The sequence below is a fragment of the Pogona vitticeps genome, chromosome 7 (assembly GCF_051106095.1).
Source record: "Pogona vitticeps strain Pit_001003342236 chromosome 7, PviZW2.1, whole genome shotgun sequence".
NCBI lineage: Eukaryota > Metazoa > Chordata > Lepidosauria > Squamata > Agamidae > Pogona > Pogona vitticeps.
In genome coordinates, this window is record NC_135789.1 from 1,742,277 (window position 1) to 1,770,091 (window position 27,815).

The 27,815-nt window shown below is 49.4% G+C and overlaps 2 protein-coding genes across 5 annotated transcripts; both read right to left on the reverse strand.

The window, feature by feature from the left end:
* Positions 1-4,601: 4,601 nt before the first annotated feature.
* MIIP (migration and invasion inhibitory protein) lies at positions 4,602-10,162 on the reverse strand. 2 transcript variants are annotated; one of them, XM_072977502.2, is made up of 10 exons: positions 10,064-10,162; positions 9,136-9,335; positions 8,439-8,897; positions 7,710-7,812; positions 7,101-7,212; positions 6,633-6,697; positions 6,240-6,369; positions 5,550-5,646; positions 4,854-4,961; positions 4,602-4,742 (listed from the first exon to the last, which is right to left on the reverse strand). In XM_072977502.2, exons 2-10 carry the CDS (start codon positions 9,298-9,300, stop codon positions 4,620-4,622), a joined length of 1,362 nt encoding a protein of 453 aa, XP_072833603.2. In that variant the 5' UTR covers positions 9,301-9,335; positions 10,064-10,162; the 3' UTR covers positions 4,602-4,619. The 2 variants fall into 2 exon arrangements, with proteins under 2 accessions (XP_072833603.2, XP_078235055.1); XM_078378929.1 differs by lacking the exon at positions 10,064-10,162 and having other exon boundaries at positions 9,136-9,963.
* A 555-nt stretch (positions 10,163-10,717) lies between these two features.
* MFN2 (mitofusin 2) lies at positions 10,718-27,237 on the reverse strand. Of its 3 annotated transcripts, none has more exons than XM_020782149.3 (19): positions 27,155-27,237; positions 25,977-26,063; positions 24,031-24,209; positions 23,134-23,269; positions 22,079-22,241; positions 21,809-21,933; positions 20,862-20,970; positions 19,929-20,036; positions 19,690-19,843; positions 19,328-19,395; positions 18,145-18,266; positions 17,820-17,946; positions 17,431-17,535; positions 16,950-17,052; positions 15,649-15,869; positions 15,166-15,321; positions 14,523-14,719; positions 13,773-13,907; positions 10,718-12,506 (listed from the first exon to the last, which is right to left on the reverse strand). In XM_020782149.3, exons 3-19 carry the CDS (start codon positions 24,203-24,205, stop codon positions 12,437-12,439), a joined length of 2,274 nt encoding a protein of 757 aa, XP_020637808.3. In that variant the 5' UTR covers positions 24,206-24,209; positions 25,977-26,063; positions 27,155-27,237; the 3' UTR covers positions 10,718-12,436. The 3 variants fall into 3 exon arrangements, with proteins under 3 accessions (XP_020637808.3, XP_020637809.3, XP_020637811.3); XM_020782150.3 differs by having other exon boundaries at positions 24,031-24,273; XM_020782152.3 differs by lacking the exon at positions 27,155-27,237 and adding an exon at positions 26,906-27,034.
* Positions 27,238-27,815: the final 578 nt, after the last annotated feature.

A 27,815-nucleotide genomic window follows, 5' to 3' on the forward strand; every position in this document is an offset into this window, starting at 1 on the left:
AAATATGTTATTTATTCTTCTTTCACACCTGAAACAATTTACTATATATATTTTTTAGCCTTTCATATTGTGTTTTTAAGGCTGTAAGCCCCCGGGGGTCCTTTGTTTTTTCCAGGAGAAAGGCAGAGCAAGCCATTTTAAAAATAAAATAAATCAATAAACGTGAGCTGTTCTGGATTGCAACCCACTTCCCCGGGAGTAATTGGGTCCCTTCTTGAAAGTGCTGCGAGACTCATTTTAAAACATTTCTTTTGGCTTTGCTGTTTTCTTCCATATAGATAAAGGAGAAGCCCGCCCGCCCGCCCCTCAAGAGACGCTCAGGGACCCCAAACCTACCTGAATTTTATGGACTTTTATGGGTGGAAAAAAACTCCAGGGACCTCATTGCGTAGGGGCAACCATCGAGGGGGCGTTACTCCCGAGGAGGGGCCCCAGACGTGCATCAAGAAAGCGGTGGTTTTGCTCCCATATTACTGAGCCACTGGATCAGTTACGACGGCATACTCTTCAGGACCTAAAAAAACAACAATCCTCTTTGCACTACAACTGTGCAGGATTATAGCAGAAGAAATGTACAGTAGCTGCTCAGGATTATAGCAGGAGAGTAGACATGCAGCTGCCCAGGACTGCAGAATTAGAAACAAGGCTGCACAAGCATGCAGGAGGGGTGCAAAACCTTCCATTATCACCGCAGCCCTGGCTTTGCCTTCCCCATCTTACCCCCCAGCTAAGGAAAGCCCCGCTGGCATACAAGAGGGCGCGAGCAGCCCCAGCCGTCTTGGGGGAGCCCTGAAGTTTGAAGGAAACCATTTAGACCTAAGCCCCTACAACCTCAGGAGGTGGATGGAGCATTGAGTGGGCTCAGCCGCTGAAAGAGGTGGAATGGGAGCCTGAAGTGTAGGGAATCACCTGAGAGAGCAAACTGAACCTCTTTACCCTTAATGCCAGAGCCCATCTCTTGCCATGACGGAGAATCAATCTAACTGGTGATTTCCAACGAAATAAAGATGATTAATTGGGGGGGGGCGGGGGGGGGGAAAGAAGAAATTGCTGACGGAGAACTGAGTGGGCTCAAAAAGATGGGAATGGGGTGGAATGGGAGCCGGTGGTGTGGGGTGGCGGTGCCTGAAAGAGTAAACTGCAACTCTTCACACAGCAAGAAGGGAGTCCCACTCAATGGTGATTTATAACCAGGAAGGTCTCTGCCCCGGGAAGCATCCAGACTGGGAAACTGGAACAGGTCGGCATCCAAAGAAAGGCATTCAGGAGTGTGCCAGGAGCAGAGATGAGGACCAGCCAAATTAAAATGGCCTATTCCTTCACTGCTGTGATCTTTGAAAGAAAGAAAAAAAAACCACCTGGAAAATATGATTCATCAACTTCAAGGGTTGTTCTAAGAAGAATTTTGCATTTTCCAGCTGTACCCCCTCCATTGCAGTGGGTATCTGGGCAGTATCGTTCTGTACAGCCGCTCTTCGCAAGCCGTGCTCCGAGATGGTCTGGGCTGGAAGAAAAGGACACCGGCTTCCTTCCACCGGGTCCCGTCTCCCTGTTTCGGACTACAGAACCCATGGGTTGTGCGAGTGCGGGATGATGGGGTATCTGACCCAACAGAAATGAAGTAGCACCAGTTGGGGGTAGGGGAAACCAGACGGGGGAGCCTCTGCGAACATCCCCTATTTCATTTCAATCTGATTTGGACTCTTTCGTGGGTTATTTTTAACGATCACAACGTACCGCAGTGGTTCGCGGGCTTTCTCATTTTCTTAGAAAACTCATATACATTTGTTTACCTCAACGCCATCAAGATTCTTACAGCCGATAGAAAGAGAACAAGATGAGGAAAGGGTATCTGCTATCTCTTTTCCTCCGAAGGCAGCATTTACTGGCCTTAAAAAGTGAGCAGCCGCTCTTTTTACTGGTGATATTAAGCAAATTTCTGACATTTCGCCTCAGCAACTTCTTACACACTCGCAAACATTTCCTAGCGTGCTCTGCCGTCATTTTCTGGTGGCTGCAATTAATGCCTACAAAGTTCTCTTAAGCAGAACTGTGTAGAGACAGTTTCTCTATTAGAATTATTATGGTAATTATCTCTTTGATGGCACACAAAAAATTGCTCTACCCAGAGCATTTCATAGGTCGTGGGTTCATCTGCGTGCACGTTTTGAATTCGTTAGAAGTGTTTATGTATTTATTTTCGGCTCAACAGAATAAGGCGGCTTCTGCAATTTTTTAATTTCTCTTAAAAATAGCTCACTTTTTTTTTAAAGAAACTGGCCTGCAATGACTTCTGAAAAATCCTGTTTTTGGTTCTACATTGCCCAGAATCCCCAAACAAGTGTGGGAGGTGTGATCCCAACCCACCCCCAGAAAGAAAGGAAAAAACACCCAACTTTCTCAGGCTTTGAATTTTCAAGGTAAGCTGTGACTCAAACCAGAAACCAGCCTCCAGATGCAACAGGACGTTTTATATTGATGGCGATCCACTCCATCTACAAGTAGACCCTCATCATTAAATACAGGATCGCAAACCATTGCACGAGAAGGCGGCTGGTTTGCCTCCAGCCTCCTCCTCCTCTTCATGGCAGGCTTCCCAACCTCCTCCCTTGTCGTTGCCGAAAAATGCACAGATCAGCGACGGAAACATCGTATTTTAGAGGTGTCGGACTACAACACCCATCACCCAGGTCCAATGCTGTCAGTGGCAGATGGGGGGTGTAGTCCAAGGCTCCATTTAGGCCCTCTATTCATCTCCGACATAATCCACGACAGGCAGGCTGTCGTACGTCGGGACGTCCGAGCGAGGAGGCAGCAGGATCTCCACATCGTGTGGCTGACGAGAGGAAAGGCTCTCAAACTGGTGGTCGAAGCTGGCGCGCTCATGTCCGGCGCCACCCAGGCACTCCTCTGGCAGGCACTGAGCGCAGTTGAGCAAAGAACACGGCTTCTCCTGCCAAAACGCCGAGGTCTTCAGGTCGAGAGAGAGGTTGGCAGCCCGCACCACAAAATGCCGGATCCGGGCCTGCTTACGTAACTCGCACATGCACACCCAGGGCTCCCAGTTTTTCCAGTGGATTTCTTCCCCTGCAGATGGCAAGACAAACATGTGGGAGGGAGGGTGTATTTGCACATCACGGTAAACCATGGTTTGGTTTAACCATGGTTTGTTGCTTAAACCAGGAATGGCAGATAACCAAACATACCAGGTAATGTGAAACATATAAATACTGGGTAAGATGGGGCAGAGGTGAGACCCCTTGATGCCTTGAACCCCCCACAATCTCTTAAACATCTGCTGTCCTGGGCAGGGCTGATGGGATTTGTACGCTGAAGGATCTGTTGTGTAGAAAAGATCCCTTTAAGATGCTGGAACATGATATTCATTGCCTTTAAGAAAGAACGGTCTAACTCTCGGGTTATCTAGGCTGGATGCCAGGGCCTGAACCCGAACTCTAGTCCCAACAAGAGTAGACCCACCGAATCAACAGCAGGATGGTTAAGCCAAGATTTGGCATCACCCTTGAGCCCATGGGTTTCCCGCTAGCAGTGGGCTGGAGGCCTTCACGAAAGGGGTCAAGCTAGACCCTACAAATGCAACAGCCCCAAATCTTTACCAGCGTCTCGCCGCAGGTTCACACTGCTGGCGCAACCCACCGCCCAGCTTAGGAACAGCAGCATCGTTGCCAGCTTCTCCCCTGAGCTGGAGAAGGGACCCCCCGGCCTATATCTTCAGAGCCTCTTCCATCCCTGGACCACTGAGGGACGATGCATACTTGCTGCCATGGCAACCGCGGAAGAGCCAATGGGCAGTCAGAGACGTCAACAGCATCCTTTGCCATGAGCTCCATGGTCCGGGTGGAGCACTTTTCAGCCTTCTCCTGGATCTACCTGCCTTCTGACACCCCCACCCCCAGCTAAGACCGCTGATTTCGGACTGATCCACCGCTCCCCACCCAGCACCGCTTGGGACCTTTTACTCAAAAGACGCCCCCTTGCTCTGCTTAAGTATTTGTGCAACACCACAATTAAATATATATATATATATATATTTTAAAGATGGCATTAAGGGGTGAGAAGAGAGGGTAGAGTATTTTAAAAAAATAAATATTTGGGGGTGGGTGGGATCCGGAACAGCCCTCCAAAGTTCACGAGTACTGGATGTTCTGGGAATCGCTCGCCCCTGTTCTAGACCCTGACCAATTGGGTTGTTCATTTCAAACAGAGTGGACCTGTTAAACCAAGACTTTGAAAACGTTTTATTATTAATTATTTTTTAGAAAAAGGAAAATTGAAAAAGCAGGGGAGGGATTTCTAATACTGAGGGAAGGAATTTGATTCCTACACAGTAAATTTTTTTTTTAAAAAATTGGTGTTTTTCTTCAAACAGGGTGCTTCCCCCCCCCCCAGTGTTCGCAAGCCACCAGATGGGAGGTTTTTAAAGTGTTAAAAAGTGTTCTTTAAAACAAGCCTGTCATTTCTCGCGCTGCACAAACAGATCCCCCCCACATCCTAAGCTGTCCACCGACCAGGTTCGTGGTGAACGGCCACGCTTTCTGACACCAAGAGGTCGTGTCAGTCAAAAGGCAGGAAGAGAGTGCTTTGAACCGACTTTTTAATCAGCTTGGCAGCTTCTGGCAGCGCCACTGCCGAGGGAGGGTGCCGAGTTCGAATGCTGCCGCACGGGACACATCAAGGAGCCTGTCTGTCTTCGTCCCCCCGGATATTCTGGAGGTGGGATTCTGGAACCCAAATTGCAGAACTGGGTTAGACAATGAGGCAGGGCATGAGCCGAGAGGCGGGATTATAAATAAATAAATAAAGATGAATGAATGACCGAATGACCTCTTTACCTGATCCACTTGGTTGGGAGGCTTGCCGTCCAGGAACGAGCGCAGATCCAGGCTGCTGAGGGTGGGGCTGGGGGCCCGGACCGGATTCTCCCAACCAGCCACACAATGCTGTAGGACCAGTCATAATACAGGTTCATTTCATGCATGCATGTATCGCTCGTTCCAAGAAAATCTTGCCTAAGCCGCTCAGGGCTCGTTTCTCTCTCTCTCTCTCTTGTGCGCGTGCCGCTCCTTGCCATTTGGGTCTGGTCGCCGAGTCACAGCACGGCAAGGTCAGCGTGGGACCCCTCAAAGGTCATCTAGTCTAGCCCGCCTTCCCCCCACTACAGCCAGTCCGCCACTTGGGTCACAGGCCGGCCCTACCGTTTGCCGCGACAGAGGAAATGATTTGCACGAAAAGAACTCTAAAAATAGGAGATCAATTGCTTCTAATATTTCACGGGGGGAGAGGGAGGGGGTTAGGCCCTAATTAAAAGTTCCTCTTGATGTCTCCCCCCCCTTTGTTTTCTGGGCAGGAAAATTTTTGTGGGGAGTGCCGGGTGAGAAACAGCCTGGGGGGGGGGAGCACTGGATCCCAAGACGCTACTGTTTGCCCATCGGTGGGGCAGCGTTTGGGGAGGAGGAAATGGATCTGCTAGGGAAGGCGGGACCCCCACCCCCATCCACAGACCACCCTCTTGCACATGAGAAACTCACCGAAGGCAATGCCAGGTTGTCTGCCACCTCGTAGCTCTTCCTTCGATGGATTTTGTGCTTGTAAGCCGGGAGGAGAGTCGATCGTGGGATGCTAACCCTGGAACATAAACAGCAACGTCCCCCACTGACACACACACACAGAAAGGGAGGTTAGAAAGCTCCAGGCACGCGGGCTCCATTGTCACCTCTGGCGAGTTAAGGATTCACCCTAGGCGACCAAGAGTGTGTGTGGGGGAAATATCAAAATCGTTCTTCCCAGAATTTAGTAAAGTTCCTTGTTTGAAGTCTCCGTTCCCGGAACCCACTTGACCCAGACGGGATCACCCAGGACCACGCTGGCTGGAGGATGATGGGATCTGTTATCCCCAAATGTACAGTATATGCCCTAAGTCCTGCTTCTTCTGTGAGATAATTCCTGGGGGTGGGGGGAAACCCCTGCATTTGCACATTTTCACCCTGGGAAGCAGGATCCACCGACTCCCTCGGAGCTGGCGCGCTTTCAGAGCCGAGCAAAAGAGGAAGCCCACCGGGAAGCCCACCGTTCCAGGTGGAGATGTTGGGGCAGGAAAAGAAAGATTTTTTTAAAGGGTGTGGCATTGGCTTTCCCAGCAAGGAGAGATCCGCTGGGACTCGCCTACAAGGCAAGCCCTTCCTCTTGGCCAGTTTTGGCTGCCCTTTGCAGACTCTCACCTGACAAAGGCCGGTTCTACTAAAGTCTCTGGAGGCTTTTGAGTTCGGGGGGTTTTGCACACGGGGCAGGCAGATTCGGGATCCAGGGGCTCGGCGAAAAGCCGCTTGTTTAACCGGTAGCAGAAGACACCTGGAGAGGAAGAAAGAGGGCTGCAAGTCACATCTCAACCGTTCACACCGTGGAATGGGCCTTTTTTTTTCAACCTCTTTTTGCAAGGTCCTAGTCCTCAAGAACACCAGCGTTAAGCCAAAAGCCAGACCGTACAATGTGCCCTACCAATGAGTCGGCAGGCTTTTCCCCCTCCCTCTGTGCCCCAAGAAACACCTCCTAACCCAGAGCATGAGCTAGACCTCAGCCCCACGCAGTGTATGGGCTTTGTAGTCTGACCGTACACTGATGGGAAGCTGGGTGCAGGTCCGGTTCACGATCTGTCCCCAAAGTACCCAATCCGTCCAACCTGCAGAGAAAGAATCGTGACCGTAAGAGACGTGGCCATCACAGTGAAATCATTCTGAAAAATACAGCAGTACTCCCTTATCAGCGGGATCAGTATCCACTGATTCACTTATCCATGGTCTGTAAATATTAATATTAAATATTTTAATATTAAAATATTAAAAGAAAAATGCCCCCACCAAACATTTTTAAAAAAAGATTTCAAAATAAAGTTACCAGAATTGGTCAATAGAGAGCATCAGAGATCATATTAGGTATAGCATTGGCTATTATAATAATATTTGCTATAAACCACGTTTTTCAGCACCCATGGTACATCTCTACCAGGAGGAGGTCTTTTGTAAAGCCAACAGTTCCTAATGGCCTCTCCAAAACCAAGCCACTATCAAGGTACTTTGCCTTACGGTGAGTCCCGGTCAGAGATGCAGTCGTCTCGGTTCACCCGTCGGAAGTCCTGGAGTTCATCAAAATACCGCTCCGGTTTCTCAGAGATGGAAGAATTCGTTTCTAGGATCCCTGGCGGGGGGGGAAAAAACAGAGAAAGTCGAGAAAGTCGGTGAGAGCAAGCTCGAAGCTACAAAGAGAGTCTGGGCTGAACGAGAAATCAGGCGAGTCTCTTGTCCAGCTTTGTGTTTGGAGGAGGGGAGAGAAGACAAAAAGTTCCACTTTGCTCCATGGGCTCCCGGGGTTTCACAGATAAACTACTCCTGCACATGGAGGAGACTCACTTGACATCAGCTACAAAATGTCCACCCCCACCACCCCCAGTGGATCCCAAAAGGAAGCACGAAGAAAAATCCTATTATTTGCTCTGTGCTAGCCTTCACAGATAGACTGTGCTCCCACAAGGAGGCTCCATTCAAGCTTTCGTGAGCTGCGCCGTATCCTTCGATCTGGAGGGCCTCCCCCTTCCAATGCTTAAAGAAAGACCTCCAGCCCCAGGGGACTCATTCTGCCACTGATTTCAGACGGGAACTTCTCATGGGGTGAAGGAAAGCGAGCCCTTTTCGCACCGGCGATCCAGTCGTAACCGAGGAAAGGGCGGATCGACCAGTCGCCTGCCGGGATTGTATATTCCTCGGGGTCGGACACGAACGTCACATGCCCAGCTTCCTTCTGGAAAAGGAGAAAAATAAAAGCTACGCAGAAGACTACTTCTATAATAAAGCTGTGAGGACCAACCCAGGGAGACTATCAAGGCAAGAGCAAGGTCTAAAGAAAGCTGCTTGATATACAGCCAGCCCTCTAGGTGCCGTCTGGCCCAGCACAGCCAGCCCTGACTGGCAGCAACCCCCTCCAGCTTGATCCTCAGAACGACCCTGCAAGGTTGGCCAGCCGTTCAAAATTCCAGCTGGGGGTTCTGGGAATTGAACCCAGGCCGTTTTGCAGACAAAGGAACAGATCTGTTGCTAAGCTTAGATGGGCAACATTCGTGACGGGCATTTTTCTACCCTGGATCATGGCTCGGGGGGGGGGGGGGGCAAATATTCCTCAAGGGGACATGGCCAAAGTCGGAAATGGGAAGAGCTTTTAAATATGTTTTTCTTTCTTTGGTTTTAATTGCGGGTCTCAAACCGGGGGTTTATGAAAAACCGATGGCCTCTTATTGACTTGTTACCAAGGGAGAATTCGCAAGAGAAGGCAGAGCTGGGCATTTTCTGCTTGGTGTCGGCCAGCTGCCAAGCCCCCCCCCCCCCGAAGAGAACCTTCGGGTCCCAAACCAGAGCGAAATCTGAACCCACCTTTGTTTTCTCTCTGGACCCATCGCCTCGAGGGGTGAGCAGAATCGACTTGGGCCCCGGGGGCATCCGAGCAGATGTTCTCGCCTGGCCAGCTCTGTCGGCGTGGGGCTCGTCCGGTTCCTCGCCAGCCTCTGGGCCCGAGTTCTCTGCGCTGGCCCGGATTTTGCCAGATTCAGAGGGCTTCCCACGGCGCCTCTGAGCGCGGGCGTCGTCTCCCTTCCGTCGCCTCTCCCGGACCCCTCGGGGCACTTCCGGGGATGGCACGAAGATCCTCTCTGCGTTGGAGGAACCGGGGTGCGACCCCCTCTGGCGTGGTCTCTCCGTCGGCTGTTTGCTGCAAGACGGGATAGGTTTTGAGGGGGAGCGGGGCCCCGATCCTGTCGCTGTGACCCTGCGCTGTGACTCGGCAGGCATCGCCACGTCCGGTCCCTCCTCGGGAAGCCAGTTTTGATTCTCTTTCTGGAATGCAAGCGTTTTAATCCACGGATTAGTTACATTTCCACCCTGGAAATGAACACGTCAAGCCAGAGAATATCCTATATCGACCAGCATCCTCGCTCAGTTATGGATCCAAATTAATTGATTACCCTTTACCGACAGATCTGAAGGCCTACAGGATGGTTTCAGAGGGCATTTTGGATTGAATACAGATTTAATTAAATTTAATTAAGACCATCCAGCCATCGTGTCAACCTACCCCATCCTCGGAGTCCAAGACCGGCCCGTCCTGCAGGGTAGTTCTTTCTGATTGGGATGATGGCAAGGCCGGCTGGGTCTGGATCCGCCTCCTGAATTCCTCTTGGTTCATTCTGAGTTTGTGCAGAAGCTCCTGGTTCAACTGGCGGAGCTTTTCGAGATCCATCTTGTCACCGCCGGCTCCGAGAGCGGGAAAAGAAACTGATATTTTTGCAATGAGGATGATGAACATGAGGATGATAACGGCAGCAAACTAAATGGCAATCACAGCCATGATATTTGGAATAATAAAACACAGGCAAGCCGTAATCACAGTGAAGCTTTTAATTCTGTGTCCTTGATTATTAAAAAATATTAGAAACTGAACATTTAAAAAGGCTGAAAATGATAACTAGTTAGCGGCATTGATTATTCAATGTTTAAAATTATTTTCTTCTCTTTGAGGTTCTTGGGGGGGGGGATGAACTCTAGCATTTGGGGGTTGTTTTTTTTAAATGCACTCGCCCAGTTAGGAAAGGGGTCCGCCTCTTTCGGGACCGTTTTGTTCATTCTTTCCCTCCATTCCTGTTTCTGGAGATAAAGCCCTAAATATCAGTCTCGTCATCCATTCATCATCCTCCAGGATCACAGCCAGACGGCTGCTCTTGAGGATGCTACCGTCCCCCACCCACTCTCGGTGCCCACTGATGGGAGCTGGAGTCCAGCCCCGTTGTTTAGACTTTTTAGAGGACCCCCCTACCTCGCCCCTCCTGGGGGATAGTGGGCTATGTAGTCCTCCCCAAAAGTAATGTTTCCAACGCTGCCCACCGCCTAGAACAAGCTTCTTCCCAGCTCTCCCCCCCAAAAAAAAACACCCCTTCCCAGGCTTGGAAACTTCGAGCCGCCACCCCCAAAGATCAAAGGGACGCCCCCTTTACTCGCCCATTCACCTTTTCCGGACGTCGGTTGTTTGATCTTACTATGTATCGAACGCCAAGCTTCCGAACGCGTCCTGATTGGCCAGCGCTCCCTCGCCTTTTCCTTTCCAGCCCAGCATGCAACGCGCCCAACCGCCGGCCGCTTTCCCTTTTAAAGGGGCCGCGGCCCAATTTCCGTTCCCCCCCCCCATCATCATTATAATTCATTATTAGAAGTGTGCACATTTTGGTCAGCCTAATCCGCAAGATGCTTAAATGATGAGCAAAAGCATCATGTCAATCAGATGGTAATTTTTGCATAGTTTTCATGCCACGGTTATGCACAGATTTGTAACAGCTTGCCTTAAATCTGGCTTTCCCTAAATGTGATGGACTCCAATTCCCATCATTCCCCAGGAGCTGTGACCCAACATCTCCAGAAAAGGTCTGGGTTCCAGAAACTGTAACTAAGTTACGATCCTTAATAACGTTAGCTGCCTTGGGTCCTTTTCTTTTTTTAGAAGAAAGGGTAAAAATATTTTAATTTATTAATTAAGGAAGTAAACCGTGCTTAAAAAGGGAAACATTAAGCAAAGATGACCAGCATTGGAAAAGAAAACAGTACCGGAGTGATTTTTCTTACAAGACATTAACCAACTAATTTCCATACAAAAAACCTCAAGATGCTTTTTTATCCAGCTCAAGTTCCTTTTTTTATTCCACTTTTCCATCTAAACAGCATTGATACAGCAAAGAAGAATATTTCATGCCAAAATATTCGGGGGGAAAATCTACCACCGTAAATACAGCAGATAGAAAATGCACGCTTGGAAGGATTCTGAAGAGCCCCTTAAACCCATGAAAAAGAAAATAATGCATTTATGTGGATTACGTAGTCGACTCAGCAGCAATTTTAAAAAATAATAAAGTGCATTTGGCTAAATCTTAAAAATTAATTTAATTTTTAATTTAATTTTTAATATCAAGCTTTTCGTCGCTCATGGCAGAATTCATTGTCAAAGTCAAGAAACGAGCCTGTGTCTCGCATTGGCTGGAAGGTGAAAAAGATCCATTCCAGGTGGAGAGAAAAAAAAGTACATTTTTAGGGACAGAGATGAGAAATTTGTTCACGGAAAAGGGGAGCGAATAATTTCTGACGCTGACAAAGAAAATGGCCTCTCTTTGATGGGATTCCCACCACCCCCACACCGGGGACACTTGCGTTCCTAAACTGATACAGAGATTATGTTTCTCCAGAGAAGAGATAAATGCTCAAACACTATGCAGAAGAGATGGGTGAGAACCATCTGAACTACAATTCCCACTATGCTTTTGGAAGTTTGAGATCATAGATCTGAACCTTTGGCTTCCTTGCTCTGTAGGACGTTTTACTTGCGCTGGTAACGTGGTGCAGGGTGCCCATAGACCGGGAGGGAGACCACGCGGCCCTCCAGATGTTGCTAAGACTGCCATTCCCATCAGCCTTCGCTTGGGGTATTTCTGCGGCCTCCATGAGGACCAGCGGCATGAAGGATGGACTGAGAATTAAAAAGCAAAACCTATCCCTCTCAAGAGGAAAAAAGAACGATAAAGCAGCAAAGACGGGACATTAATCCATCTTATTCCGTATGAACTCTGAAGAGGCTCAACTTCTGGACGATCTGCATGAGAAATACCCAATCCAAGCCCCCCCCCAAAAAATCTACTGAGGTACTACAAAGCCCAGCTGCCACACATCCTAGCTCACACTTCAATCCCACCTGGATGCTTCTGTCAAGTCTCCAAAAGTCAGGCCAGGATATGGTGGATGATGGGCTTCACCTCCCAGACTACAACCCCCCCGTATCCCTCCACAGCTTACATATCCCATGCTGGGACTTGTAGTCCTTTCCCAAACCACTTCGCTCCTCAACTGCGTAACACACTTAAAAGTGAAAAGGAAAACATTCAGAAACCTTCTTAACTTAAGCCGTCTTTCTGACTTCCTTGAAGAACCAATAAGACATTCATCCACTGAGACAGCATCTGGGAAGGAGGCTGATCTTGAACCCAGGCCCAACGAAAAGGGAGATGAATCGAGGACAGATCTGTCTTAACATTTCATTCTTAATTAACAAAGACCAGCAAACGGAGTTCTGCCCGTGTACAATCAATCACAAGGGTTTCTCCAATTATTATGACTGGAAGGACGATTCCAGAACAAGGGTTGTGTGTGTGTCCCAAAATAAAGGATATTTAAGGACCGATGAAGGGAAAACATGCAGAGGGGGGGCCATGGCATGGATTCTCTCTGCCTGGTAGCAAAAAGAGAAACGAGCAGGGGGGTCGTGTGTCCACGTGGGCCCCGCTGAAGCTTTCTTATTTTTACGAGTGGGTGAGTAAGCGAAGGGCGCCTTTTCGGTGACTTTATCTGCTCTGCTGTAAGTACTGGTGTGTGAACATGTTCAACTCGCTGTCTAACCACCCGGCTTTATTTCTGCAAGGAAAGAGGGGGAACGAGACCGGCAAAGGAGAGAGAGAGAGAGAGAGAGAAAAGGGGGGGGGAAGGGGGAGAAAAGAAACTTGGGGTCACAACCACAAATCACAGTGCAAAAATGTGGAACCCTAAAGGAAACTTCTTTTCGAAACCCTTATCATCAATAGATTTAGAATGGCACCCCAGCAGACAAATGGAATTACGCTCAACCAACTGAAAGGCGGGTTTTTTTCTGAGCCATTTCCTAATTGTTTATAAAAGACATGTGGCAAAAGCAGAGGAATAAATGATCACAATTGTGTGCTGCCAGGCCAGTTCTGACTTCTGGCGGCCCGTTTCAGGGTTTTTTAGGTAGGGATTATTCAGAAATACAGTGGTGCCCTACTTGACAACGATAATCTGTTCCCGGAAAATCGCTGTTAAGCGAAATCGTCGTCAAGCAAAAAAAAAACACCTGTTGGAATGCACTGAAAACCGGTCAATGCGTTCCAATGGGGAAATACCTCATCATCCAGCGAAGATTGCCCATAGAGAACCACTGATCAGCTGTTAAAAATCGCTGTCTTCTGAAGCAGGGGTCTGGAAAGCAGCCATTTTGTGAAGGGAGGGAAGCCATTTTGCAAAACCGGAAAACTCATCGTACAGCGAACAAATGGTTCGCGAAGCAGGCTCCTAATCAACGTAATGTGGATTCCCCCCATGGGAACCATCATTTTGCGATCGCAATAGCGATTGTAAAAAAGTCATTGTTAAGCGATTTCCACATCATGCAGGGTAACCGTCTAGCGGGGCACCACTGTAGTTTCCCCTTCCCTTCTTCTGAGGGGAGGGATCCCTAGGATGGTGCAGTTTTTGTCCAAGGCCACCCAGGCTGGCTCTTCTCCCGGGAGGCACAGTGAGGGGGAATTCGAATTCCCAACCTCTGGCTCTGCAGCCAGATGCTTAAAGCCCTCAGCTCTCCAAAGGATCTTCAAACCTCACCACAAATATATAATCTAAAATACAACACTCTTTAAAAACCTGATTTTTTTTAAAAAAACTTTTAACAGCTGATGCTTTTTAGAGTTTAATGCCAGGCAGCCAGGGATCATGGGAGTTGTAGTCCCAAAGATGCAAACCGTCCTGCTTCCTGCAGGAGGCCCTGCCACAGGAGAGGCAGAAATATATCCCAACAAGGAATTGCAAAACGTAGGGAGAGAGCAGACTCTCAAAACGCCACTAGGTAAAACCAAAACCCAACACACACACCCCCGGAACACTATATACCTCAAAAGCTTGGCTTTGCTCTGCAGGGAGTCCAAGATCTCAATCTTTTGATTCAGGATGTTGATCTCCTTCTTGAGATCTTCTCTGGTCACGTCGACCTGCTGGCAGAGCTGAGCAAAGGTTCCAGCCAGCTCCCTTTTCCACGTAATTGTTTTGTTTTGTTTTTAATTAAAAGGGGAAAACAAGGAGAGAAGCAATTTTAAAAACAAGGCAGAACTGAAAAGCAGAATGTTGGTTCAAAAAATTGGTTCAAAAAAGTGGTTCACACACTGACTAGGTTCACACATCGCGCTAAACCATCATTTATTAGGCTAGCCATGGTTTACGTGAATAATGGCTTGCTGCTTTTGTAGGAATCATTCTTCACATAATTAAACAAGCTTTTAGTTTAATGTATTCTCGAAGGCTTTTAGTTTGCTTCCCCCATTTCTCCTCTGTTTCTACTTCACAGTGGGTGGGTCGGTGGAGAGACAAGCCAGGGACAAAACACGATTCTGGATGCAGGTGCAACAAGCCATGGTTCAAAGGAACCAAGACAGTCAGCCGACAAACAACAAACTAGGGTTTCTAGTTGTGGTTTGCAGCCAACTAACCATGGTTTGTTTCCAGGATATGAAGTCAGATAGACCAACAAGCCGGCATTCAACAAACCACATCCTGGCTTATTGTTGTTTATGAATTTAAGCCAGGGCTTAAATTTTATCTGCCCTACCGCCTGCCTCAGAAATCCTGTTGAAAAGTTATACTCACTGTTGAACTTGGTGGCTGCAGTTGGAGCCCGTGTAGCTGACAATCAGCTGGAGCTTCTCCCCAGCATAGTCTACAAACTGGCGCTTGAATGTCCTCTCCTTGGCTCTGGTCGTCCACGTGAGGCGCTCGTAGACGTAAAGGAGCCCATAGAGGCCGAATGAGAGAGCGATCAGTCGCCAGCCCACGGCCTTCCAGACCTAGAAATGTGGAACAGAGCACAAAAAAAGAAGAAGGAAGTGTTCAAAGATCACAAGTAACATTCACAAGAACTGCTGCCCAAGGAAGATACTGTAATATCCTGCTTAGTGGATATTAATTTCCAAGTGGATGCATTTCCAAGGAAACAGAGCGCTAACTGAAATAGCGCTATACAGGACGGTTTGAACAGAGTACTTTATGCCAAGCATTCTGGAGGTCTGGTCTACCGTCACGATGCCATACAGGTAGGCCAGGTGTCCGGTCTCCTGGAGGTCCACTGTACCTCTTTTCAGGTAGAGCACCACAAAATGGCCGCCTGAGCCTGTGCGCCATAGCGAACCAGCATTACATGGGGGCCCCCTAGTATGAGGTATGGCTGGAGACAGGTGGGAGGGAGGGGGAAGCACAAAAGCATCTCTGAGCCCCAAACGGCCTCCCGGCCTACCACTCCTCCCACGACGAGGATGCCCATAGAAGTCCTGGAGGTGAGGGAGGCCAGACCGGTCACCATGGAGACCATGAGCTCTTCCTGGGTCAGCGACCCCTGAGGCAACGGAGGCAGGCTCGGGTTGGCCGGGGTGAGCGGCAAGGGGCGCTGGACCTAGGCGTGAGGGGAAAAAAGGGAGAGGAAAGAGAGGGTCCTGAGTCAACGTGGCACTTTGCATTTCCCAACAAATCCTTCCCACGCCATAATATCTGGAGGGCTCCAGCTCATCGCTGGCGTGAAAGCCATCAAAGGACCCTCAGCCTCTCCATCAGAAGCGCTCATTCTTATGGAAGTCTACTCTCTCGTGGATAGACTACTCCTGGGCATGGAGGCTCTATCTTAGCTTCCCTAACTAGCAAACCCCAAGCAGGAGCTTGAGGGGGGGGAAGCGGCTGCCCTTTCAAGATCCCCACCCTCAACCCCACCCCTCTCGTCCCTCACCTGGTCATTATAGCCCATCAAGGCCCGCCGGGAATTTTTCGGCCCCAGGAACCGGTTCACGAGCATGGTCCACCCGAGGGAGAAGTGGAACTCGATGTCCTCCTGGAAGTCGGCGCACAGCTTGTCACAGTTGAGGTCGTAGCTCAGGGTGAAGCACTGCCGAGGGACCAGCATGTCGATCTGGCCCCTCAAGGAGGTCGGGAGGAGGGGCTTTAAACCATCTGAAAGGGTGGGAAAACGGCGAAGAGAGGTGAGCGTGGAACCAGCCACGAGCCACATACCAACATGAACAGGGCCTGCTCGGGGTTGGCACCTGGCTCCACAACATTGTTGGGTTTAAGATTTGCTTGTTACCCTTACATTTACCTTTTGAACATCATTAAAACTACAGTAGGACCCGCCCGTATCCACAAGATCAGTACCCACAGTTTCACTTATCTGAAAATATTAAAAATATTAAAAGGGGAAAAAATTACTAATTTTGATAATGCATTTACCAGAACTAGCCACTAGTGGGAGCCAGAGACCATTCTTTATATTCTTGTTGAAGAATATATTCCAGGAAGAAACATATACAGTGGTGCCTCGCAAGACGGGCGCCCCGTTTAACGACAATCTTTTTGCGATGGGATTTTTTCGCTTTGCGATGATCGGTCCCCTGCTTCAGGAACCGATTCTTGCAAAACGACGATTTTAAAACAGCTGATTGGTGATTTCAAAATGGCTGCTGGGTAAACAAAATGCCCCCCCCGCTGTTTTCTGGGACGGATTCCTTGCTGCACGGGCAGCGAAAATGGCTGCGCTATGGAGGATCTTCGCTGGACGGTGAGTTTCAAGCCCATAGGAATGCATTAAACAGGTTTTAATGCGTTTCTATGGGCTTTTTAATTTCACTTTACGATGTTTTCATTCTACAGCGATTTCGCTGGAACGAATTAACATCGTAATGCGAGGCAGCACAGTAGTATGGTCTCAGCCTGCCTCTAGTGGCCCGTTCTGGTAATACATGGTGAAAATACTTTTTTCTGGATTTTTTTTCTTTCACCCTGCTAGTGCTTGTTATTATCCATAGTTTTCAGCATCCACAGGGAAGGGGGGGGCTTCGAACCAATCACCCACAGATATAGGGGTTCCCACTCTAGATAGATTTAAAAAACCGGCATAGCACAGATCAGGACGTGGCGGTCTCCTTTCCTGGAGGCGGGCGGATATCTGTCAGGGGAAGCTGCTTCCCACGTCACCATTCCCATACAGTGATTGGCAGAGTAGGTGCTGTTTCCTGCTGGCGAGGGCGTACCTACCAATCATCTCTTGCTGCATCGCGTGCAAGGAGGCCGTGATGGCGCTGGAGCAGCGATCCGACATATTCCGGCCCAGGCCTTCCTCGATGTGCCGGTGCAGCTCCTGGAAAGGACAAGGCTGAGCTCACGGGGTGTTCAAGAAAGGCCCACGTCCCACGGAAACATCCTCTCCGTGGCCAGGAGGCAGCCAAAGCGACATCCTGGCCAGCAGAGCCAGGAACGTGGCATGTAACTCTTGAGATTTTTCTAGAGAGGTCCCTTCAGTGGAGTTTGGCGCTCAGTGACCGCTGCGTTTTGACAGCTGACGAAACCTTTAAATATCTGTTTAATGATGATGACCCAAGAAGACAAGGGTTCTCTGCAATTTGGATTTTGTTAAGAATTTTTTTTTTTAAAAAGGCACACATGTTACAACGGATGCTTTTAAACTCCACCCAACATGGGAGAGAAAGAACCGTCCCCCTCCGTTTCTGGGACTCACGTTCTTATAAACTTTTATGACCACGGGAGACGGGTGAAAATCCAGCTGGAACTCGTCCACCAACACGGAGAGTCGCCTGATCTCCTCGGCCATGGCGTTCGACACCTGAAGGGACAACCGGAAGCGTCAGGGTGGACCGCAAAGCCCGAGGAATCGCAGCCAAGGTTGCGTTCCCTCCTTCCTCAGGAAGGAGAACCAAAGTTCCACTCGCCGCGAGAAACAGAGGAGACGGATAGGAGCGTACACACCGAAAAGGGAAAGCGGGTGTGGCTCGGTGGGTTGGAGCCCATGGCCGGAGGAGCCCGGAGTCAAGAGTCCAGATCCCCACCGAGCTTTCCCAAGAGAGGTACCGGCTGTCCTTCCCCCTCCCCACCCACAGCCTCCCTCACCTGCCTCTCCACCTCCTCCGTCAGTTCCTTAATCTTCTGCTTGTAATTGTGGGTCAGGAGGTCCAGCTGCTTGTCAATGAACCCCAGACGCTCCTGGCGATCTTCTCGCATCTCCAGGCAGTAAACTCTGGGAGGAGCAGAGGGGAAACACATGAAATGTGGGAGAGGAACAGCAAGAAACCGCCTTACACTGAATCCGGCCATTAAGAGCCATTTCCTCTACAAAAGACCTGCTCCTGGTGGCAGAACTAGTGGACGCCTAGAGAGCAACACAGATGCCTCTTTTTTTCACGAGGGTTCTTTCTGGGGTTCCCCGGCCACTCACCTTTGCTCTTGGGCGGCCACGTGGACCGAGTCCATGATATGGCGGACTTCCTCTGCAATCTGCTTGGCCCTCACCGTGTGCTGCTCAAATTTCGTCTTCACCGCTGACTGCGAGATGCATTCCTAAAATCACCCCACAAGGAAACGGGAGATCTCAGGTCTACAGCCGGCTTTAAGCCCCACCAACGAAATCACACATTAAATTAAATATATTGAACGTTTCATTATGCTGCATACGCGACATTAAATTTTTAAATACAAAGTTGCATCACAGAATTTAATCCTGCTAAGTTACGGGGAAAGCTTCTGGAAATCTGACTCAGCCCTATGCTTTTCCTTTTTTAAAATATTTCACTGGATATACTCTTATGTACCTTGAAACCTGAGGACTAGCTCCTTGATTTTTTTTAAAATCAAGATTTTCACTCTGAAGCCTGCTCCGCTCAACTCAGCCACGGTAACACACGCTAAGCTTCCTTGTCTCAAATTTTTAAAAACGAAGAATGGTCCTTTCTCTTTCATTTTGGAAACAAGGAAATTTTAATTAGTTTTCCCTACACAAAGAGTTGACGCCAGAGAGGAGGAAACAAGGACTCCTGGCAGGAAATAAAGAGAGGGCATGTTTGAGAAGCTGCAACGGGAGCGGAAGATCGCCAGAAAACTGTAGCAGCTGCCAACCCAGTGAACACAAGGGCTAAATTTTACCCCACTGTTCCAGAATGGACATCAATAAGGCCATCTTTCGACCCAACACAAGGCAGAACACAGAAGCAGCCTTTTAAAAAAATTAACTACAAATCCCATAATCTGCAGAGCCAGTGCTGAGTGGGTAGGAGGGCTCTGGGCGCTGTAGTCCCCAAAGGTCCCCACTCTATAAAATATAGAGAAGGAGAACGGTCCTTTCCACCAAGGAAACCCTCTCCACATCTATCTAGGCCAGCATTACCGGCTCTGGCTGGCAGCCGGTCACCAACCTATTAGACACCGTCAACAAAACCTCTTTCCCATCCTCTATCGTTTGATCTTACAAACTGGGGGACAGCCAGGGACAAACTCGAGTCATTCTGGGTATGGATCTGGGGAACTCCTAAATGCGGGGAAGAGTCTCTCCTCCTTTCCAATTTATTCACAAACCCTTTGCCTTGGTTGCTGTGGATGCTGGAACTGGACAGATCGGGGCTCACCTCGAAACGCCTCTCAAAGTTCTGGAACTCGAACATCCGGACTTGGAAACCTTCGGCCAGCGCCCCCCCTGGGAAGAAGAGCCACCAAAACCCACGGTGAGGATTTCAGGAGATGCTCGCATGCAGGCACCGCCGATTTAAGGTTTCCGCCGATCAATATTACCCCAAACCATTGCTGTTTTTTTAAAATTTAATGAGCGACAGATTTATACCCCGCTTTTCCTCCCGAGGAAAAACGGCCCTGCGAGGTAGGCCGGGCCGAAAGAGTAGAAAAAGAGAGTGCACAGCTCTGACTGGGGGAGTTTCACGATTCACTAGAGATAAGAACGTAAGTTCTCTCGGCTGCACCACGGCGGCCTCACCTCCTTCAGGCATCCCCTGAGCTTTCTGGATCCTGGCGCTTAAGACCTCCTTAGCCGAGACAAAGAAAATGCGGTCGCTGGCCTGGGCCCGATCCACCACACCCAGCTCGTCCACCAGGAAGCTGGTGCACCGTTCCATGTGTTGCCGACGCACCTAAGAGAAAAAAACATATATTTTTTCTTTAAGAAGGTGCTTTCCCTTCCATAGCATTCTTCTTTCTTGAAGGGGAACATCTCACCTCTTCCATATATTCTGGTTCGGAGGCCGAAGCGTCCCAACGGTTATTTAAAATAAAGATATTCGGCCGTGACAGGCGGGCGTTCACTTTGTGGAAAAACTGCTTCTCCTGAGAACAAAAACGGAATGAAATGAAATGGCCAGATCAGCCTGCAAAAGCTGTCCAAGCATCTCATAGAAATGAGCCTTTGTTCCTCTTTCGTCCTTGTTTCCTTTCGAAACTGTACCGGGCAGAGGTGGGGGGGGGGAAAGAAACTATTTTTTTAAAAGTTAATTCCCACCCATGACTCCGTTTTGAGACTCCTTTGCGATCCTGGACTTCTCTTGCAACATTGGTGCCGACATTAAAAAGCAGCTCTTAATTCTTCTTCATGGAACCGTGCGTTATGTTCCTGTCACTTTAAAATATAAAACCCACCCGCCCTGTCCCTTTAGCGGTCAGAGGAGAATCAAGAGCGGGTGGAAGAGATGGCCTCTAGGGTTCCCCACCTCTGCCAGCTGCCCTGGTCTGTGATGTTCCGAACCTTGCAGAAATTTCGCTCAAAGCACTTCTCAAAAAAGGTAACTCCCCCAAAATAATTGGAACCCTTGGTTGTTTCCTCCAGCAGAGTAACTTTGTTCTTTTGAAATATAAAACAGGATGTCATTGCACCTTGTTCAGAATTTTTTAAAACTTATTTTAATCCATCCTATGATTTGCAAAGGGTTTCTTCCAAGCTCTGTTCGTGTGGCTTTTCACCCAGAGCTGCTTCTAAAACCAAAGGCTGATGTGGAGGGCGGGGGACGTTTTCACAGGCCACAGATTGAGCTTTCCGTGGCCCTGTTCTAGATCCCGCACAGATCAGGAGAACGTAGAGTTTCACGAAGGCTGGACTCCCCCCTGTGCACACACACACTCCCATGAGGTTCGGCCGAAAAGACGGCCATGCATTACCGTCTGCATCAGCGTGGATTCCGAGTTGGCCACCAGGACAAACACGTCTGCGTCCAGGCAGTATTTATCAATCCAGCTGTCCAGTTCAGTGGTCACATCAATGCCGGGGCTGAATAAACGAGACAAAAGGGTGGCCGAATCAAGCATCGTGAGCAGGGCAACCCTAATTTTTGAATAACCATTGCAAGAATAGAAGAATAGGTCACGCTCTCAAAAACCGACAGTGACCGACTGCCCTTCAAGCCAGAGACCCCAGGGAAAAAAACATTTCCTATATCTGCAACTGTCCTCCACAAGGAGAATTCAAAAATATAAACAGCAGTGTGGATGGATCGACAAACCAATGTTTGTTTCTACGGAGGGCAGGTCTTTTGCGAAGCCAATGCGTCTTCATTTATGTATATTTAAAAAGTTGCGGCTCTTATGATTCGTGAGCCCTGGCTTCCTCTTATGCCACCATCTGCACCAAGGAGAATTAGCAGAAAAGTGGGAACAATCCTTGAACAGGGAATAAACGCCTTGTCCTGTTCTAACAGGACTACATCACCCATCCTGGGAGAATAGGCAAAACAAGGCAAGGAGACTGAGCAGCCAACAATGAGCTTAACCCCCAGGGATTTAGAAAGGCAAAGACTTTACAAGTGGAAATCTCAAACCAGGATCTCAATCACCCTGAGAGATAAGCTGGCTGAAATTAGCGGGCTGGAGAATTGAGCAGGAGGCGACAAATTAATTCCTGCTAAGCCAGGTCGCTCGGCGGACGCGGGAGGAGGTTCCCAAAAAAGAACGCATGGAATAGTTAGCTCGTATCCACCCCCCAGGAACAGCCATTTATTTATTTACAAAGTGCTTAGCAACCGTCAGATCCGGGACGCCCGCCCAAGCCCTAACCTCAAGAGGTAAGTGGATCAAACCATGACAGAGAGAGGGGGTGTGTGTTTGCCCACCTGTCCATCAAAACCAAGTCGTCTTTGAGGAGGGGGCATTTTGAGTTGGGCCACATGACGCTGACAAGCCCCCCAGCTGTAAGGAGTTCATCCTGGTGGAGGGCGTGAGCCAGCTGGTTGACGGTCTTGATGCAGGAGAAGAAAGAGAGAAACATTTAGAACGCAAGTAGAAGTCAGTGGTGCAATTCCCCCCCATGGAATAAAAAGAGAGAGAGAATCAGATCCCCCCCCCTCAAATGTCCACTCGGCCAACCAGAATAACAGCCTTACTTTGATGCTCTTCTTCTCCTCCGACCCTTCAGTCAGCAAGAAGGCATCGTGGCCCTCGGTCCCTTCAACGCGCAGGAAGCAGTTGGTGGTGTGGCCGATGCCAGAAGGAAGGACTTTGTCCCACAGCATGGCGTTGATCACCGTGCTTTTCCCGTTGCTTGTCCTAAGAACAAGATGGGGAAGTGTGACTTGACTTTTCTTTCCTGTCCACTTTTAGGCTGTTTTTCTCATACCCAGCTGTCTAGGGAAAGGGGTCCCCCAGCTGGCCTGGTGGCGGGCTCCCCCCGCCCCGGATTTTGGCCTGAACTTTAAGGGAGCTCTCCAAACTAAAGCTGGAGCTGGTTCACAGAGCCCCCCCTGCAAGGTTGGGAGCCGTCCACTGCCCCATCTGGCCTCTCATCCCGTGGCCTCACCTTGCCTCTTGACGACTCGTGAGAAATGAGTTCAGCACTCCGAGGTTAATCCAACCTTTGTGGAACCTATCCAGGGCACTGGATCTTGTTTCCAAAAGCTGCTGGACAGCCTTGACAGCTAAAATCCGGAGCGGATTCACTGCCCCCACAAAACTGGAGTCCTCTAGATCCACTATTACGATATATATCCCACTTTTCTCCCACCCTTAAAAGTTCAAGGTGGTGTACCTGGCTTTTCTCCTCTCTGCTTTCAAGTCAAGCAGAGAGGTTCGTTTTCATGGCCTGCAGAGCCGGAAACAGCTTTTTTTGGGGGGTGGTGGTGGTAACAAGGCCCATCATCCCCTAGCCAGACTGCCCACTGAGAGTTATAATCCGAAACCAGACACTCAGCCCACTGTGGCTTGGGGAGGCCCCCTCAAGGCCCCCGTCTGCTCACAATACGGGGGGACTCATTCGGTCAGCCAAGAATAAAAAGGAGAGAATGACTCATTCAGGTTGGCACACACCGTCTCACACACACACACACACACACCGGCAAGCTTCTGGTGAAGAAATGGACCCATGGACTCCAGAGACAGCGGTCTCCGGGATCTGCCCTCGGATCCAGGTGTCAAATTCCCTCCTGCCCACGCTCCGACTCACCGCCCGAAAAAGGCCACCTTCATATGCCGCCGGGCCAGCACCTCGCTGATCCCATGGACTTTGGAGAGGTACCCTTTGACCTCCAGGAGCTGCTCCTCCGTGGTGACCGGGTCCAGATCCACATTCTTGTGCGTTTCTGGAACCAAAACCAAAACCAGATTCAGAGCAGGAGGCAGTTTGCCTCTCCAGCTGACTCAGCAGAACTCGAGAAAGAACGATGGACTGACCGACTGATTGATTGACTTGACTGACAGGTGGACGGATGGGGCTCATCAACTGCCCAACATAGGGGGAACAGTACTCGGGGTGATTTACACGATGAGGCAAAACATACAGCAAATAAATAATTTTCAAAAAAATCTAAATACACGTCACCACCAAACGGAAACAGAAAAGGCCACTTAAGATGTCGACCTCCAAAAACTTAAGTCAATCCAAGTTACCCAAACCGTAATTACAGTAGTGTAAAAACAATTGTCAATACTGAAAAGATCTTACAGGACTCAGAAATTAATTTACGCTCTTTTTCAGGGTTTTTTTTTCCCAGTCCAGAGAACAAATCATGACTTAGTAATTTCCAAGCTCTGATATTGACCGGGTATGTGTTTTCTACACACCGCTCAGTGGTTTAAGTCTCTAGCTGTGGAGCCAGAGGTTGGGAGTTCGATTCCCCACCCTTGGGCCTCCCGGGCAGAGGCTGGACTGGATGATCTCCGGGGTCCCTTCCAGCTCTGCCGTTCTAGGATGATTAGAAGTAATAACGATAAGCGAACATAGGCTGCTGAAGGCAGGCTGCTTTTGGTCCCCTCTTCTGCCACCCTGTTCGCTCGCCTACCCGGACTTTCCGCTCACCCCTGGCGACCAGGCAAGCTGCTCCACCCCGAAAGGCCCACTCACCCTCCAAGAAGGCCGAGCTCTCCTGGATGTAGGCGGCCAGCTGTTCAAAGATGCCGTTGATCTTCTTCTTGGCAGTGACGAAATGCTTGAGGGGGGAGGCGTTGACTTCCGCCATGTGTCTCTTGTCCTTCTTGGTGGTAACGATGGAGTTGGAGCGGGTGAACAGCAGGGACATTGCGCTGGAGGGCCAGACGGGGAGGAGGAGAGGCCGCTAGGTAACACTGGCTCAAAAGTAGCAAGCCGCTAGGTAACACAGGCAAAATCAGGCAGCAGGCCAGTTTTCTCTGAACATTTCTGTGTTGTTTGCATGCAGAATTTTAAAAAGCAAGGCCCTTCATCCTTATTTCACAAACAGAAAGCAGAGGATGATCCTATATTAATATAGGATAATAATAATAATGATTCAGGGGCGATTCAAATGCTGTGCCTTCCTATCCCCCGAGTTCAAACACAAAGCAAACCCGTCCGATTCACGCCAGAGGCCTAAAAAAGGACGCTGAAAGTTTTGTTTTATAAAAGCAGGTGTCTTCTGTTCCTTCTCCCAGTTCCCCTGAAAGCTGTTCCAGTTTTCCAGCGGAGAACCACCAGACCCCTTTAGTTTGATATTTTTAAAAAGTGATGTTTAAAAGCCATCCCAAGCAACCGACTCAGCCCGATGGGTCCAGGAGGCAGAAATGGAGTGATCTGTCAGCCTTTAGCCCAGCTGGTTTAAAAAGTGGAATAAAGCATTTTAACTTAGAGGGACATGCGTCAAAGTTAAGCCGGTAGGAAGGGAGAACACCCATTTGGTCCCTTGCGGGAATACAGGATCACGGGGGTGTCATGGCAAATTCTGAAATGGCAGGAACCCCTGCAACCGCCCTCTTATCAAATCCCCTATTTTTTTTTTTTTTTTTTTTTTTGCTAATAGGCATTTGAAGAGCAGAGTTTATTTATCAACTATAAGTCATTAAAATACGTTAAAATAAAATAAAAGCAGCAGGTGAGATAATTAATTAAAAAGCAAATACAATGAGACGTAAATAGGAATCAAAAAGACAAAGGTACAGGAAACAAGCGAGCTCGGATGTTAATTGCAGCCAAGGCAAAGTTTGCCACGTTTAAGGTGGTATTGGCGTTGATGTCAGCCAGGAGCCAACAGACCTGGGCGAGATTAGGTCTGTCTTGGATGGAAGTCAGAGAACTTGCCAAAAACCTTTTTTGTGAATGGGAGAGACAATACTGTCTAACCACACCGGGGGAAATTCACCTGAGTGGTTAATGAAGGAGAACACTTTGGATAAAACATCAGACCACCAGTCTGGGTTACATTTGAAGAGTTCACCTGGCAGCATGTCAGGTCCAGGGGCTTTGTTGTTAGCAATGGCGGTAATAAGTTCATTTAGTTCTTCCTTAGAAACTGGGTCCCATTCAGGTAGCAGGTGAAGTGAGGGGACATTCAGCTCGAGTAAGTGAGTGAGCGAGTTGGTATCATCCTTTTCCCGGTAAATGGCGGAAAAGTGCTGGTGCCATTGGGAAGAAGAAATCTGATGGTCCAAGGGCTCAAATGAAGACTTCATACCTCTGTTGACCAAGGCCCAGAATTTGGCAGGTTCCTTGTGTAAGGCGGCCGAGGATAAGGCCTGCCATGACTTTTTAGTGTGTTCGTCAAATCCCCTATAGGAAAATTCTAAATATATATCAGATGCTTCAGGTTTTGTACCCTTGAATGCTGTTGCGTTGGTCCGAACGGGTCAAATTTAGGCATGGTTCACGCTTGCTTCACTCTGATCCTGCCCCATTGCTGGAACACACACACACACACACACCCCAGGCATCAGGCCAAAAAGGTTTTCCCCCACCCTGGGCCTTGAAAAACAGACCAGATAAGACGGATTCCTACATTCAAACAATGAGCATTCACGCCCCGGCCGCCCACCCACCCCCGGATAAGGTGCCTGGCTTACTTTGAAGATACGGGTTGGGTTTTCACCAGCTGGGCATGGTTGGCGTCCGCCTCCTCCGACGGGCTTTGGCCGAATCCAATTTCCACCCTGCCAAGACGGGAGGAAAGATCAGTCAGATTAGAGGAGGCACATGACCCGGCCACACGGCCTGTCCCCGGCGCCACTGGGCTCTCCCATAAGGGAGCCACAAAATATATCCTCCATTTGGCTTCTACAACCGGGGGGAGGGGCTAACTAGGAAACCTCCACCCACCCCATTCATCTGTCTCTCCTCTCTCCTGCAAACACAGTTTCCCCCCCTTCCCTACTGCATAAAACACACAATTATTATCCCCCTTTGTGTTTTTACTTTAAAACCTTTTTTTTTAAAAAAAGTCCACTTCCACCTCATTCTTATTCTGCTGCTGGTTTTGATCTCCCTTTATCTGGGGCAGCTCAATCCTCTTTATTTAATTGCCTTCAGTTGCTATTGGAAGAATTATATTATATTTCCAATATTTTGATTTTGGGAAAAGCACTAGAGGAAACTTGGGTGAGGAGGCACTTTTTTAAAAAGAAAGACTTGCTCATTTAGATGCCCGATGCTTGCCTTGGCAGATCTGAGAAAGGCACCTATTCCCCCCCCCCCCCCCCCCCAGTTTCTTGTACCTGTTGCGGGCATGTGGGTTTTTATGCTGGCAATCACAACCTGGAATGCCCAATGCTGAATCCACAAGAGTGTCTCTGCAATGCTATATAATACAAGAGACCCATCCATCCACCCATCCATCCATCCGGGCCGGCAGCTCCGAAATCAACCAGAGAGGAGCCAAATGTCAAAAAGAAACCGATGATGCAGATCAATATTCGGGGGGGGGTCTGGGTGCCCACCAGCGACCCGCTTCCTCCCAAAAAGTGACACCTGCTTTGCACGCGTGCATTAAACTCACCTGGCAGGAGCTGCGCCCTAAACACGCACCTGACACGCCTTCCCGCAGGCGCCCCCTTCCAACGTGCGCTGCACACGTGAGTGACACTCCCTTCCCTTTCTCCTCCAAACGGAGAGGCCTCCTTCACACGAAGGATGGCCCGGGAAGAGTGTCTAAGGTACGGAAGAAGTGGGTGCCTAGAAGCCGAACATAACGTGTGAAACCCCTGACACGCGTTGCCCCCCCCCCCAGCGGTCTCCCCTCTCTCACCTTCACCTTCTTGCTGCGCTGCCGCGAGCAGGAACCAAACCCCCCGGTAGCGTCAGAAGGGAGCGCCAGGGACAATGACGTCACCGCCGAGGCGACGCCCCCTGCCCCGTTGCTTCATGGGAATTGAAGTCCGTCAGCGATGCGGGAGGGGGGGGGCTAAAGGCTGCTGCTCGGAAAGACCCTGAACCTCTTCTCTTTAAACCCCACAGAAGGGCTTGCGCTCTGCACATGGTCTTGGTATACATCTTGTGCAATTAGAAACCCCCCCCATTTCATTCGAAACATAGGGAGGGGTCTCTGCTGGATTACAGTTCCCATGATCCCCCGTCAGCACAGCCATGGGCAAGAGGTGTGTAGTATGGGATTTGCTGCCCGACAGCTGGGGCCCCTGCGCTGCCCCACGCCCCTATAGGTGGGGAAAGATCCAGTCTGCGTTGGCTGGGGATGATGGGCATTGTAGTCCAACAGCAGGACTATGCCGGGCTTGGGAAAAAACCGGGTTGCGTCTTCCTTTGCCGGAAAAGGGTGGCATGTCTTGTTTCCCACAACAGCCCCCATGGTGTTGCTACCTCTAAAATGGTAGTTATTGTTTTTTCACAGCATAGGTTCCTTATTGCTTGCTTGCTAGAGATCTCCTCCTGCAAAGCGGGTCTGAAATATT

What these genes read in the sequence shown, in the direction of transcription:
- MIIP (XM_078378929.1), bottom strand. Translation starts at nt 9,366, where the DNA reads ATGTTCATCATCCTCATTGCAAAAATATCAGTTTCTTTTCCCGCTCTC. An exon ending in TCTTGGACTCCGAGGATGGG is followed by an intron (nt 8,898 to 9,135) that starts GTAGGTTGACAC and finishes CTTGCATTCCAG; the next exon opens with AAAGAGAATCAAAACTGGCT. An exon ending in GCACCCAGCTTCCCATCAGT is followed by an intron (nt 6,370 to 6,632) that starts GTACGGTCAGAC and finishes CTTCCTCTCCAG; the next exon opens with GTGTCTTCTGCTACCGGTTA.
- MFN2 (XM_020782149.3), bottom strand. Translation starts at nt 24,205, where the DNA reads ATGTCCCTGCTGTTCACCCGCTCCAACTCCATCGTTACCACCAAGAAG. An exon ending in GAGCTCGGCCTTCTTGGAGG is followed by an intron (nt 23,270 to 24,030) that starts GTGAGTGGGCCT and finishes TTTTGGTTCCAG; the next exon opens with AAACGCACAAGAATGTGGAT. An exon ending in AACCAGAATATATGGAAGAG is followed by an intron (nt 19,844 to 19,928) that starts GTGAGATGTTCC and finishes TTTTTCTCTTAG; the next exon opens with GTGCGTCGGCAACACATGGA.